This window comes from Crocodylus siamensis, chromosome 4 (assembly GCF_052110815.1).
Source record: "Crocodylus siamensis isolate JL-2025a chromosome 4, ASM5211081v1, whole genome shotgun sequence".
NCBI lineage: Eukaryota > Metazoa > Chordata > Crocodylia > Crocodylidae > Crocodylus > Crocodylus siamensis.
The window spans coordinates 236,440,877-236,453,781 of NC_143398.1; the positions used below are offsets into that span (position 1 = coordinate 236,440,877).

Genomic DNA, 12,905 nt, shown 5'->3' on the forward strand with positions numbered 1-12,905 from the left:
CTGGCTCAGATATTTATATATTGTTGTCAGCTCACCACTCTCACTCACGGGGGGCATAAGTAATAGTAATTCAGTTATGACCTGGTAGGCGGGAGGCTTTGAATGAGAAAATAGTGTGTTGGTAGGTACCAAGGTGAGTTTTCCGTGATGTTCAGGATCAGCGTAATGGCACTAATGAGCTTGGCAGCTAAGCAAAAAACCAATCAATGTCCACCTTACATGGGAGAAAATGGATAATGCCTTTTTAAAATCCCCTAGCAAAAGCAACTCCATATGAACAGTATCCAGTTTGACTGAGATTTTTTTTTCCACTCCGCTTTTTTTTGAAGGAGGCAATTGGTGGCCCCGTATTGTGACACTCTGAGGAGTAACCCATTGCAGCTAACTTGTAGACAGGACCAAAGGGCGGTAGCAGTGTGCAATTTACAGAAGTTCCCAAAGCAGTTGCCTCAGGAGTACCAGGTAAAATACATCTTACTCCACTGAACAACTCAAATAATTTTTAACCAGGCAGGTGCTGTAAGAGGTGATATTTTTTTTTTCTTTTAAGTCCATTCAGAATCATTTGTCGGAGACTCGTGTTGCTGAAAGTGTCATCCTTCAGAGGAGAAATAAAATGGGCATCTGACATGTTATACTTAAGACGTGATTAACTGGTTTAATGCATCTTTAGTGACCTGGCCACACATTACTTCAATTAATGGTGTGATAAAACCAGGGATAAGCAACAAAGTATTGCACAAAATTACCTGCGGTAACTTTGTGGCTGGTTCCTGTGATTTCTTTAACTGAACACATGGCCAGTACTCCCAGCCTCCAGAGCATGTTCCTATGTGCTCTGAAGACTGGGAATGCTGGTCAGTTGACTGGGGCTCCCAGCAGCAGTCCCCATACTAGGAGCCCTGATCAGCTGACCAGTGTTCCCAATCACAGGAGTGCAGGGTGGGCTAAGAGCTCCGATCACTAATACAGCTCCCTATCATGGGACTCACCGTGCACTCTCAGAGCTGAAAGCTCCAATCAGCTGACGGGGCTCCCAGCTGCAGGAGCATAGTATGATCCCAGACTCCTCCTGCACTGCCAGTATGACATAATGGGGTCTGATGCTCAATCCCATAATCACACCTCCATTGTTGGGATCATGCATTACGTCCTGTGCTGCCGCCTTTTTAGCATCTGTTAGTGGCATGAATTCCTTATGGCAAATCAAAAAGACTGATAAGAATCTTTTTAAAGAACATTGGTTTCTATCTGAGGTGGTCATTCCTCCCTATATTATGTTTCTTTGGGAGTTTTCTCTAAGTTATTTCTTCAGCTCCTTACCTCAAGTGTTGTGTAGTGACGCTATCACTAAAACAGGTGCTTCATTGTAGAGATGATTGTGACTGGTGGAGAAACCATTCAGACAGAGTATTCCCATGCACTCAGACCTTTAAAATGCTTTGGAATCCCTCTGGTTCAAAGGCAGTATATAACTGTAAGTGCCTATTACCACTGTCCATAGGCAGTACCCACTGTTGCTAGAATTTTGTAATAATGATATTATTAATTAAAAACAAAGGATGCGCTTTTCCTTGTTACACAAGGTATTTCACTGTATGCATTTGTTTTGTTTTTCAGTACTTTGACAGTCTCAGTGGAGTACCAATAGAAGACTTGCCATATTATGGTGGCTCGGTAGAAATTGCTGATTATTGTCCTTTTAGTCAGGAATTTAGCTGGCATCTAAGTGGTGAATTTCAACGCAGCTCAGATTGCAGAATATTGGAAAATCAGCCAGGTGAGTTCCCACTGAAGTAGGTTTTCAACATGTGGTCTTTTGTTGCAGGCTCACAAGGATGGTTTTATCTTGATTCTTATACCTCCAGTTAAGGACCTGGGTCAGAAAACAGTTGGTTTTGCAGTGTTCAGTCCATGTTCTGTTAGATTTGTTATGTTGATTTTTTTTTTCCTTCCCTTCTTTATTCCCAACATGTCATTTCAGCTCCGTGTTTTGGGTTTTTTTTGTAGACTAGGTTCAACATGTCTGATGTTTTTCTTATGCATTCTTACATAATTGAACAATGTGATGAATTCTTATACTACTAACTGCTCAGTGGCCTTCTGAGACTCATAAACGTAGCATAGACGGCATCTGTGAGTGCTTAGCATGCTAGGCATTCATTTGCAGTACAATCAGAAGGCTTGTTTATTTTAATATTAACAGCAATTGACTTATTCTTCTGGATAGTATTCAGGAGTGCATCATTCACAAATTGGTATCCTCTAATATTGCATGAACAGTCTGAAAATAAGTCTTTTGTCTTCAGTATTTCTGTTCAAGCTGCCCATAAGAATATTGACTCTCTTGGCATAGCTTTAGTGAAGAACCATTATATTGTAAGTTAATGAACCCGAGTTAATTCTTTAGAAATGTGTTCTTCTTTTCTTTAGATCCTTTCAAAAATTATGGTGCAGAGAGATATGGACCAAACTCTGTGTGTCTTATTCAGAAATCAGCATTTGTTATGGAACAGTGTCGAAAGAAGCTCAGTTACCCTGACTGGGGTAGTGGATGTTATCAGGTAAGTGATAAATGGTATACAATTTGTGCTGTGGGTTTAAATAGGTTAAAGATGCTTAATTGTGTTTTCCCTAATATCACATTGACTTCCTCAGATCATCCAAAGGCTTTTTGCCTGCTTTGAATTTTAAAGTACTTTTTGAAAAAACATGTAACTTAACCCAGGCAGTAAAATGGGGGAGAGCTGTATGTTGATCCTAAAGCTACTCCAGATTTACTCACTTAGTTTCCTTTTTATGTTTCAGTTTCCACAATTTACACGGGAGGCTTATGTTTCAGTTTCCACAATTTGCTTAAGTTTATATTGGGAATCTTTCCCCACAGGAGTATTGAAGTTGAATTCATGTTTGTGAATCAAATTGAATTTTGGAGGTGGACATGAAATTTGAACTTGGTCCACCTCCTTCAGCTTGGAGGGTAGAAGGCACTGGCTAGGTGTAGGGTTTCTTTCATAATTGATAATCTCTGGGCTGTATCACTTAGGGTTCTGAAATTTGGGTTGAAAGTCAGCACACTTAAATGTGTTCGTAAAAAGGCACTGCCAGATTCTTTATTTGGTCAGCATAATCGCATAGAAAAATACCACCAATCCTTAAAGATTCCTTGAAAGAAAATGGATCAAAATAACTAATTGTTCTTAACTCAGTACTGCTTGTTTCCATTTCATCTGTGCTGTATGTGAGCCAAATATTTACTGGACAAATTAAAAACAAGTGTCTGATGATTAAACAGACTGAGACAAACTTTTGGTTTAATACACCAGACCTGACTGTGTTTCTTTATTTTAAGGTCTCTTGTTCTCCCCAAGGGCTGCATGTCTGGGTCAAGGACACGCCATACTTGTGCAGTCGCTCAGGCCAAGTATTAACCGTTAGCATTCAGATGAATGGCTGGGTGCATGTTGGGAATCTGATTTGTCCAGCCTGCTGGGATTTTTGTGATTCCTGTCCCCCTGAACGGGATCCTCCAGCTGCTAACTTAACAAAGGTCGCACAGATTGGTAGGTTGCCTTACAATTTGTTTACATGAAACGATAGGGAAAGCACCCCAAAACTTTGAATATTTCTCTCTTTCTTTTTTTTAATCAGTATTGAAAAAGTGTCACCAGGGTTTGGCAGTGTGAGTAACTTCTAAAATATCTTGTGGGTTGCATTTTTGTGAATTAGAAAATCTAAACAACTTTTATCTTGCTATAAACAATCTTTCTGAAAAGACTACGTCTAATGAGTAAATAGGAAAGGGATGGTCAGATCTTTTTTTATATCTGTTCTGTAATGCAGAAAACTTTGGGAGGGAAGGGAGCATAGTCAGAGTGGTTGCATCTTAATGCTGCTTGACCACATTTCTGCTCGTGTATGGGGAGGGAACTATTTGGAACAAACCTGGCTGAAAGAGGGAGCCACTTCATGTGGTGTCTTCTTTAGCTTATCCTCCTGAGACCATAGGTGTGTCTAGAAGGCTCTTGCAGCCTCTAGAGGTCTGAGTATTTCCCATTTTTAGTCCTAGTGGGATAGTGAATTAGCACTAGGGGCGTGTGAAGCAGGCAGTATTTGATTCAAATTCGGGGGACAACAATCCGATTCGCTGATTCAGATCACTGTCCTGATTTTGATTTGGCCGAATCTGAATATTCAATTCTGATGTCAGAATCTGCAATTCAGCCATAGACACAGCTTTATATGTTTTTGTTTTTTCTACATACCTCGAGGTACCAGGCGGCTCATGAACGCTGAGATGGTAGGGCAGATGGAGCATCCCACAGAAGTGCGGGTGGGGAGGGGAGGTCCACTGCCAAGTGTGCAGGGGACCCCCCACTCCTACCCCCACCCCGGCACGGTGATCGGCACCAGGAGGTACCAGTCACTGGGGGACGGGTCCCCCATGCTCCTGTGGGATGCTCCATCCACCCCACCATCTCAGTGTTCACGAGCCACGCCTGGTACCTCGAGGTACGTAGAAAAAACATGTAAAGCTGTCTATGGTCGAATCTCTGAATCGAATTGGAGGTTTCCAATTCAATTCGAAGAGATTGATGGGTCTCTCAATTCGATTTGGAGATTCAGCTGCCAAATTAGGATGAATCTCCTCCAAATCAGATCAGCGACGAAGCTTCGCACAGCCCTAATTAGCACTTCTATCATTTTGCATGTGAATTTGACCTCACAGGGGTAACATCCCCAAAAATGTGAAAGACTACAGGGTTAGTTGTTTGACAGTAACAGTCGGTTTGACCTCAGGGATTTACAGCTTCCATGTTACAATAAACCAGTTACTTTTCTAAAATGGAAGTTGATAAAAGAAAGTAAAAACCTTCATGTTGTTCAGATTTTTGCCATGCTCCTTCTCTTGAATGCTGAAACTATTCCAATGTCTCAGATTGCGGTAAATACACCGTGCCCATGTAAACCTTTCCTCCCATCACCATGCTAGATTTGTCACCACTACTGTCCTTAATGTTTGTGCGCTGTTGCATGCTGTTTGGACAACTGCTTTGTTCCATCCACATGGCAATATTTCAGTGGTGGGATCCTATGACCCCAGCTGACTTCCTGCCCCTAGGGCAGGGGGCTGGACTCGATCTTCTGAGGTCCCTTCCAGCCCTAATGTCTATGAAATCTATTAAACGAACAGAAGTGTCGTTTAAAGTATTTAGCGTGGTGCATACCGTATTTTCTTGTATATAGCATGTTCCAAATAAAACACGGATCTTTGTGTTTGCAAGGCAGAATGTAGAGAGAAACATTATGTCATAGTCGGCCAGGACTTTGGAAAGAGTAAGTCCTCCTGGCAACAATGTGTCTAGAAAGTGTGGCGCCAGGACTGATGCTAGCTACTGCATTCACACTGTCTTCTGGGTGCCACATTTCCCAGACGCGCTGCTTCCAGAAGGATTTGCTGTGTGTCACACAAGGTTAGGCCTCAGACCCTTGCAAAGGCAGTAGAAAGACTGTTAGTTCTTTACTGTAAGTACCATAGTACTTTATACAAGTTCCTGTAGATAGGCTGTTTTCATATCACAAGCCTCGTCAAACTACTTCCAGCTTCAGGTGCAAGCTATGGTGCTTAGCCAATAGCTACGGCTGCAGTAGGGTTAACAGAGCACTGCCCCATCTTGGCAGCCCTTTTGGTAACTGCATGGCATGCACCGCATCTCCAGGCTTGCTTTCCCACTTAAACAAAAGTAATGTTCATGTTTTATAGGGTGTTCTCTATAGATGTCTGGAACTGTTCATGAATGTTTTGTTTTACATTGTTTTATGTTTTTGTGTTATGATAATATCACACATTTTGCTACAGATCAGTGGAAGAAATTTACTGAAAAGTTAGAAGGATGGGCCCCCCTGGAGAGTTCTCTTTTTACATTTTTAGTTATGTTTTTAATTTACGTATGTTTGTATCTCAGTCTAGTTCATAAGTATTAAGGGAACAGACTTTTTTTGAAAGCCTGAGACATCACTCTTTGTAATGCTTATTCTTCCCACCTTCCTCTTTAAATTTCCTCTTTTTTTGCCATACTATTATATACATTTTTGGCTCTCTTCTAGTTGGTATTTCTGAAACGGTAGATATAGGAAATACATTGTGCTGCTTCTGTCTCAAGAGCTAGGCACACATTGACAAAGTTCCTTGCCTTTAAAAGGATAAAAGGCTTTTTTTATAGATTAGCCTACTTCTAAGTGCATAGCTTAAATATATTCTTGTTTTTCTCTATTCCAGATCTATGCTCCTGTTCCTCAAGCCTGGTGGTAACCCTCTGGTTGTTGATGGCTAACTTGCTCCCTCTGCTAGCTGGATTTCTCCTGTGTGTGTGGAGCTAGGTGTGGACAAAAATGTACTCCGAGACACACAACCCTCAGGCTGCACTCCTCAAGTTAGAGTACAACCATAGAGCAGCACGCTGTCCGCACCAACAGCAGTCTCACATTGAACAAGCTGTTCATTGTTCTGTCTCAAGACAGGTAGCTCTACTGATTGTAGCCAAGGAGATGCTGATAGCAGCAGCTAGGTCATCGAAAGAAGGGCAGAGTTTACTATGTCATCTCAACAAGTGCCAGTATTTTCTGAATTCAAACGTTTTAATTTTGACAACACTAACAACTTTGGGGATCAAGGGTGCTGGTTATATTCAGGAACCTGGCAACTATGTCTATGAAACCTATGAACTCAATTGTTAATGGCAAAGATGTGAAACATGAACTTTTCTGTGATGCAACTTGGATTTTGTTTTGTTAAACCTTTTATGTGAGTGATAGCAAGGTGCTTAAAAGGACATCCTCAAGCTAGAGATATACCTCAGTGTTTCTGTAGTCAAAAGCCATGTACAAGATCAGTTGTCATCACTGCTAGTAAAAGCTCAAACAGGCTTTTACTGTATTTCAATTTACAGGAAAAAAAATAAGACTAGTTTGATATGATGGGATTGCTTCCAAAATTTCAATTTGTGCATTGTAGCTCAATGAATGGATGGTATTTGTTGTTCCTGATGCATCTGATCCCTTGCATTCATTTAAACTCTTAACAGATGCACAAAATGTTTTTTGTTTTTTTTTTAACAAAGGAAGCATTTTAGAAATCCCACTCATTTCTAGACTTCAGCAAGGCCTTTGACACCGTCTCCCACCCCATCCTCATTAAAAAACTAGGCGACTGTGACATTGATGCCTACACAGTCAGATGGATTGCAGATTGGCTCAACGGTCGTACTCAGAGGGTGGTGGTGGATGGGTCATATTCGACCTGGGGGGAAGTGGGCAGCGGAGTCCCCCAGGGCTCGGTCCTTGGGCCTGCGCTGTTCAATTTCTCCATCAGCGATTTGGACAACGGGGTGAAATGCAACCTGTTTAAATTCACTGATGATACCAAAATTTGGGGTGAGGTGAGGACGCTAGTAGGGAGGGAAAGACTGCAGCAAGACCTGGATAGGTTACAGGGGTGGGCTAACAAGTGCAGGGTGCTGCACTTGGGCAGTAGTAACCAGCAGCATGCTTATATAAACTGCCTTCTTGAGAGCATGGAGGCAGAGAGGGATCTTGGAGTCATTATTGACTCCAAGATGAACATGGGCCAGCAATGCAAGGTCACAGTCGGTAGGGCTAACCGGACCATATTGTGCATCCACAGGTGCATCTCAAGTAGAGCCAGGGAGGTGATCCTCCCCCTCTATGCGGCACCGGTCAGGCCGCAGCTGGAGTACTGCATCCAGTTCTGTGCGCCCCACTTCAGGAGGGATGTGGACAACATTGAAAGGGTCCAGAGGAGGCCACCCGCATGATCTGGGGACAACAGGGCAGACCCTACAGTGAAAGACTGCAGGACCTGAACCTGTTCAGCCTTCACAAGAGAAGGCTGAGGGGAGACCTGGTGACTGTCTATAAACTCACCAGGGGGGACCAGAAGGGTTTAGGGGAGCAACTGTTTCCCCTCGCACCCCCTGGCATGACAAGGAACACAAATTACTAGAGAGTAGGTTTAGATTAGACATCTGCAAGAACTACTTCACAGTCAGGGCGGCTAGGAGCTGGAACCAACTTCCAAGGGAAGTGGTGCTGGCTCCTACCCTGGGGATCTTTAAGAAGAGGCTTGATGCCTACCTGGCTGGGCTCATTTGAGTCCAGTCTTTTCTCCCGCCCAGGAAGGGGGTCGGACTTGAAGATCTACAAGGTCCTGTCCAACCTGACTCCTGTGATTCTGTGTGTGCCAATCCTGACGCAAAATTTAATGCATTAAATATTTTAATCTTGTCAGGGAAACTCATCAGGCTATTGCACTTTTGATACCATGTTCACAATATTTCACTCTACTTCTGTAGCTTTTATCATTTAAGTTTAGTAACTTCAGATGCCAGACCAGGATGAGGTTTTTTTTAGTTGCACTATGTGGTTCTTTGCCTACAGAGCAATGAAATAAGGGAGGCTTATTCTGCATGTGAATGTAGAGGGTTGTACTAGAATTTCACTTTCCATTGGGAAAAAGGGGTCGCCACTATAGTCTTAAAGGAATAATGTTGGTCTTTTTAGATCAAAACATGACCAGTGTTCCCGCCCCCCCCCTAAAAAAACAAAACAAAACAACCCCCACCCCACCCCCCCCCAACCAAAAAAAATGCCTGGCTCTTTTGATGGACATGTAGCAGATTTCTGACATTGTACTAGATGTGCAAGTATCTAAAATAAGGGAAGGCAAACAACTACATTTGAACCGCACACGGCCAAATTGTGCTCCTGTGGCACACCTGCTGGTGGTGGCCAAAAGCTACTAGGTCTAAGACTGGTGACTTGATTAGACTTGTTGCTCTGGCAGTCGCTGCCCTTCCAGTCTGCAGTGCTAGATGGAGATACAAATAGCTCTGGCTTAGAGCAAAAGAGCTCTAAGGCTGGCCCTGTTCAGCGCCTGCCCTGCTGGTGGTTGTAATTTTAGAAAACTCTGTGGCAGCTGTGAGGGAGCTGAATTGCTAAGGTGGAGGATAAATCTCCAATCCTTCCTTTCCAGTTCTGCACTCTGGCAAAGGATTTGCTTGCTCCCTTTTATTAAGACAGGGAAATGGGGTGAAATAAAAATCCTTTGGCTCCTGGTGAATGATCAGTAATTACCACTGGAGGCATGTGGATGTTGAGGGAAAACCTTTCTACAGAAGGATTTTTTGTAATGCAGCCAAAGTGAGTCCCCCAAGTTTGCTAAGACATTTAAACTTAAATTAGGCTACTTCCCTTCTGACTTGATTTTGCTTTAAATTACACAAGGCCTAGATTAGCTTTATAATCCAACGGTTTTTTTAAGCAATACAATTGGGGATCAAATGCTTTAAATATGCACAAATTAAAATTTAAGAAACACTAAAAAGAAGATGAATAGAGACTGAATAGATGAATAGACGCTGATAATTTTGCTGTATAGCACACCCGAGTCAACTACTAGTATGGAATGACTTCAGTAATTTCTACTGGTCTGAGAAGACTACTTCAGTCCCAGAGATCAATACTGTGTCTTTTTGTCTGTTGTGCAATAATAGAATTTAAATAGTATCACACAACAATGATGCTTTTGATACTTGAAAACTTTTCGGGCTTGTAGATGTGTTTGTTTTTTTCCCTTTGTGTAAAATATTTGCACTGTCTCAAATTTCTGATTCACTTTGTATCTGTTAAGCATTTTTACTAGTGTTAACTTATTGTACTTGGCATTTGATATACCGGTCTGCTATGTGTTCAAGTGTGAATCTTGTTGCCGTTGAGTGAATAATCTTGTTTTCAGTTAAGCAGTTGTCTACCTTGAATTTTCATTCTCTCCCCAGAGAATTAAGTAAAACCTGAAAGCTGGGTTGGGATGTCAGTGCTTGCCCACTTCTGCATCGTATCCTGTAAGCAGTGAAAATGCCTATAGCTGTATTGTGTATACGGAGAAAGCTTTCCTACCTTTCAGAGCACTTGTGGGCAGGGTTGACAGTATGTGCTGAGTAGCTGCTATCTAATGAAGTAAAAAAATAATTGCCTTAATAATCTGAGATTTCAAGTTCTGGTTTCTGAGTACGTGCAGCAGTTAAGGATCCAGCTGTCAGTTGCAGAACTGGAAATTAACTGCCTGGAAAAATACACTTCGGCTAATTAAATCAAACACTTTGTGTCCTCCTGTTAGTAAGCTAAAAGTTGGTAGCCCCATTGTAGCTGGGGGACAGCTGATGGGTATATTGCGATCACCCGTAAGGTGAGAGCAAAGAGGTGGCCGTCAATAAATGGGAATATCTCTTCCCTCTCAGAAGACATAACTGACTACCTCAGTTCGATATTTTCTTTTGGTTTAATTTTTTTAACGTAGTTTTAACTTCCAAATCTCAAAGTGAGTTAGGTAAAAATGTGGCTCAGGTTTTTAAGAGCAGGATTTAATCCAGTAGGAAGCATAAGCCATTTCAGGATGCAGAGTGCGGCTGGAAGTTGTGGCTTAAAATCAGGCCAGTAGCCTCGTATGCAGTCTCCCCAGTGAAATGTGTGTTGCTGGGTTTTAGTAACCTGAAGGCAGTTACTCTAGTTCTCTGGGTGCACTTACTGTGTGATGAACTTACTGCATTTTTTGTGTGAATACAATTTCAACCATATCCCAAGTAGGTATTAATTTATTCTCCAGAACAGGTAGCATTATTGCCAGTTTTCTTCCTGGCGTAGCAAATAATTTATTTGGCTTATTGTAGCTGAGCCTTCTTGATTTAATACAGAAATGTACAGAATATTTTATTTTATAAAGTACCACTTATTTACCTAAAGAAAGAAATGCCACAGCTCTCAAAGGGGTTTGAGGGTTTTTTTTCCTCCCCTATTTTAGATCCAAGACACTAACTGAAAGACACTTATATTAGGTAGGAACATGCTAGTGGTGCCGATTGGAAAGAAGTAGAGAGAAGCAGGGGAAAAATAATTCTTGGTCAAAAAATATGTGTGTAATTAGGAAAATTCCCTAGCTCATCAGGCAGTTCTGCCTTCACTGAATGAGCTGAGCTCCGGGAGGACTCTGAGGCCTGGGTCTGTAGCAGGGATGTAAAGAGTTTTGTCCTGGTGTTTTCTCTGACTGTTGGTACAAGGTAACGGGGTTTTTTTTATATGGACTAGTAAATTAGAAGTAAACATCATCTAAAAATAAGACAAGTAAGTTGTCCTTTATATGTGAAGGACAGTGCCTCTTTTCAAATATTTCCTGTCCTTCTGAAAATCTTTTTTACTCAAACGTATCTTTTAGTGAAGTTTGACAGGCATAGCTCTTTCTTAAAATTTCCTATTGATGTCACATTAGTAGACTAGCTGATCAGTTTAGGACTCTGACCCTGAAAAATGAAGTCAGTGGTATTTGACATCAATTTGAGGGTTGCCTGGATATAGCACTTTGCGGGATTAGGGCAATATAATATGTGCATATAATACAGTGTGTTCCTACAGTCCACTTTGGTGTGATCTACAGCATCACACTTCTGTAGTACACATGGTGGGTGAGGGTTGGGTTGGTTTTTGGTTTTTTTTAATATAAAGCTTATCCTCAAAATAGAAGTAATGTTTTGGATGAGAGAACTGACTATGACATTAAGCATGAATGTTTCCTATTTTGTTACAGAATGAAAATATAGTATAAATTATTTTACATTTTTTTTTATGACTGGAATTGAGATATAAGGGCTAAATTTTGTTTGTGGTCTTTATTGGGTAGAATATTTTATTTTGGTGTGGAAGGTACTGCCAGTTTAAATAATGGGAAAGTTCTTGTACTTCAATAAAAAAAATCTTGTCTAGAAAATGGTGACATCTTAAATCATCAAATCATAGAAAATGAGGGTTGAAGGGACCTCAGGAGGTCACATCTAGTCCAACCCCCTGCTCAAAGCAGGACCATCCCTAACTAGATCATCCCAGCCAAGGCGTTGTTGAGCTGAGTCTTAAAAACCTCCAAGGATGGAGCTTCTACCACTCCCTGGGTAACCTGTGCCACTGCTTTAACACCCTACCTATGAAAGAGTTTTTCCTGATATCTAACCTAAACTTCCCTTGCTACGACTTGAGACTGTTGTTGTTGCTGCTGCTTCTCTCATCTGGCACCACTGAGAACAGTCCAGCTCCGTCCTTTTTTGACACCCCCCCCCCCTTGCAGGGAGTTGAAGGCTGCTGTTAAATCCCCACTCAGTCTTCTCTTGTCCAAGCTAAATAATCCCAGTTCTTTCAGCCTCTCCTCAAGTCATGTGCCCCAGCCCCCAAACCATTTTGCCTGATGTCTGCTGGACTCGCCCCATTTTGTCCACATCCTTTCTGTAGTGGGGGGGTCCAAACTGAACACATGACTCCAGAAGTGGCCTCGCCAGTGCAGAATAGAGAAGAAGAATCGCTTCCCTTGCCCTGCTGGCAGCACTCCTACTAATGCAGCCTAGAATGCCATTAGCCTTCATTGCAACAAGGGCACATGTTCAGCTTGTTGTCTATTGTAACCCCTAAGTCCCTTTCTGCAGAGCTGCTGCTTAGCCAACGGGTCCCCAGCCTGTACTGGTGCATGGGATTGTTCCATCCTAAATGCAGGACTTTGCCCTTCTTATTGAACCTTATGAGCTTTCTTTTGGTCCAGTCCTCCAATCTGTCAAGGTCTTTCTGAATCCTAGCCCTACCCTCCAGTGTATCTACTACACCTGCCAGATTGGTTCTGAGGGTGCGCTCCATCCCATCTTCCTGGTTGGTGATGAAGATATCGAACAAAACTGGCCCCGGGACCAACCCCTTGGGCAGTCCATACTGGTTGCCAACCAGACATCAAGCTACTGATTAGTACCCTCTGAGCCTGATGATCCAGCCAGTTTCCTATCCACCTTATAGTCTATTCA

At 42.2% G+C, this 12,905-nt stretch overlaps 1 protein-coding gene across 2 annotated transcripts in view; it reads left to right on the forward strand.

The window, feature by feature from the left end:
• The window catches only part of LMLN (leishmanolysin like peptidase), a 30,679-nt gene extending 18,719 nt beyond the window's left edge, over positions 1-11,960 (forward strand). The window contains exons 13-17 of one of the 2 annotated variants that reach the window (XM_090045955.1): positions 330-462; positions 1,621-1,780; positions 2,434-2,564; positions 3,353-3,563; positions 6,281-11,960. In XM_090045955.1, the coding sequence (XP_089902081.1) occupies positions 330-462; positions 1,621-1,780; positions 2,434-2,564; positions 3,353-3,563; positions 6,281-6,381 (736 nt within the window). In that variant the 3' untranslated portion in view covers positions 6,382-11,960. Of the gene's footprint in view, positions 1-329; positions 463-1,620; positions 1,781-2,433; positions 2,565-3,352; positions 3,564-6,280 lie in introns of those variants that run through there. The other variant, XM_090045956.1, reaches the window with a different exon arrangement.
• The last annotated feature ends 945 nt before the right edge of the window (positions 11,961-12,905 follow it).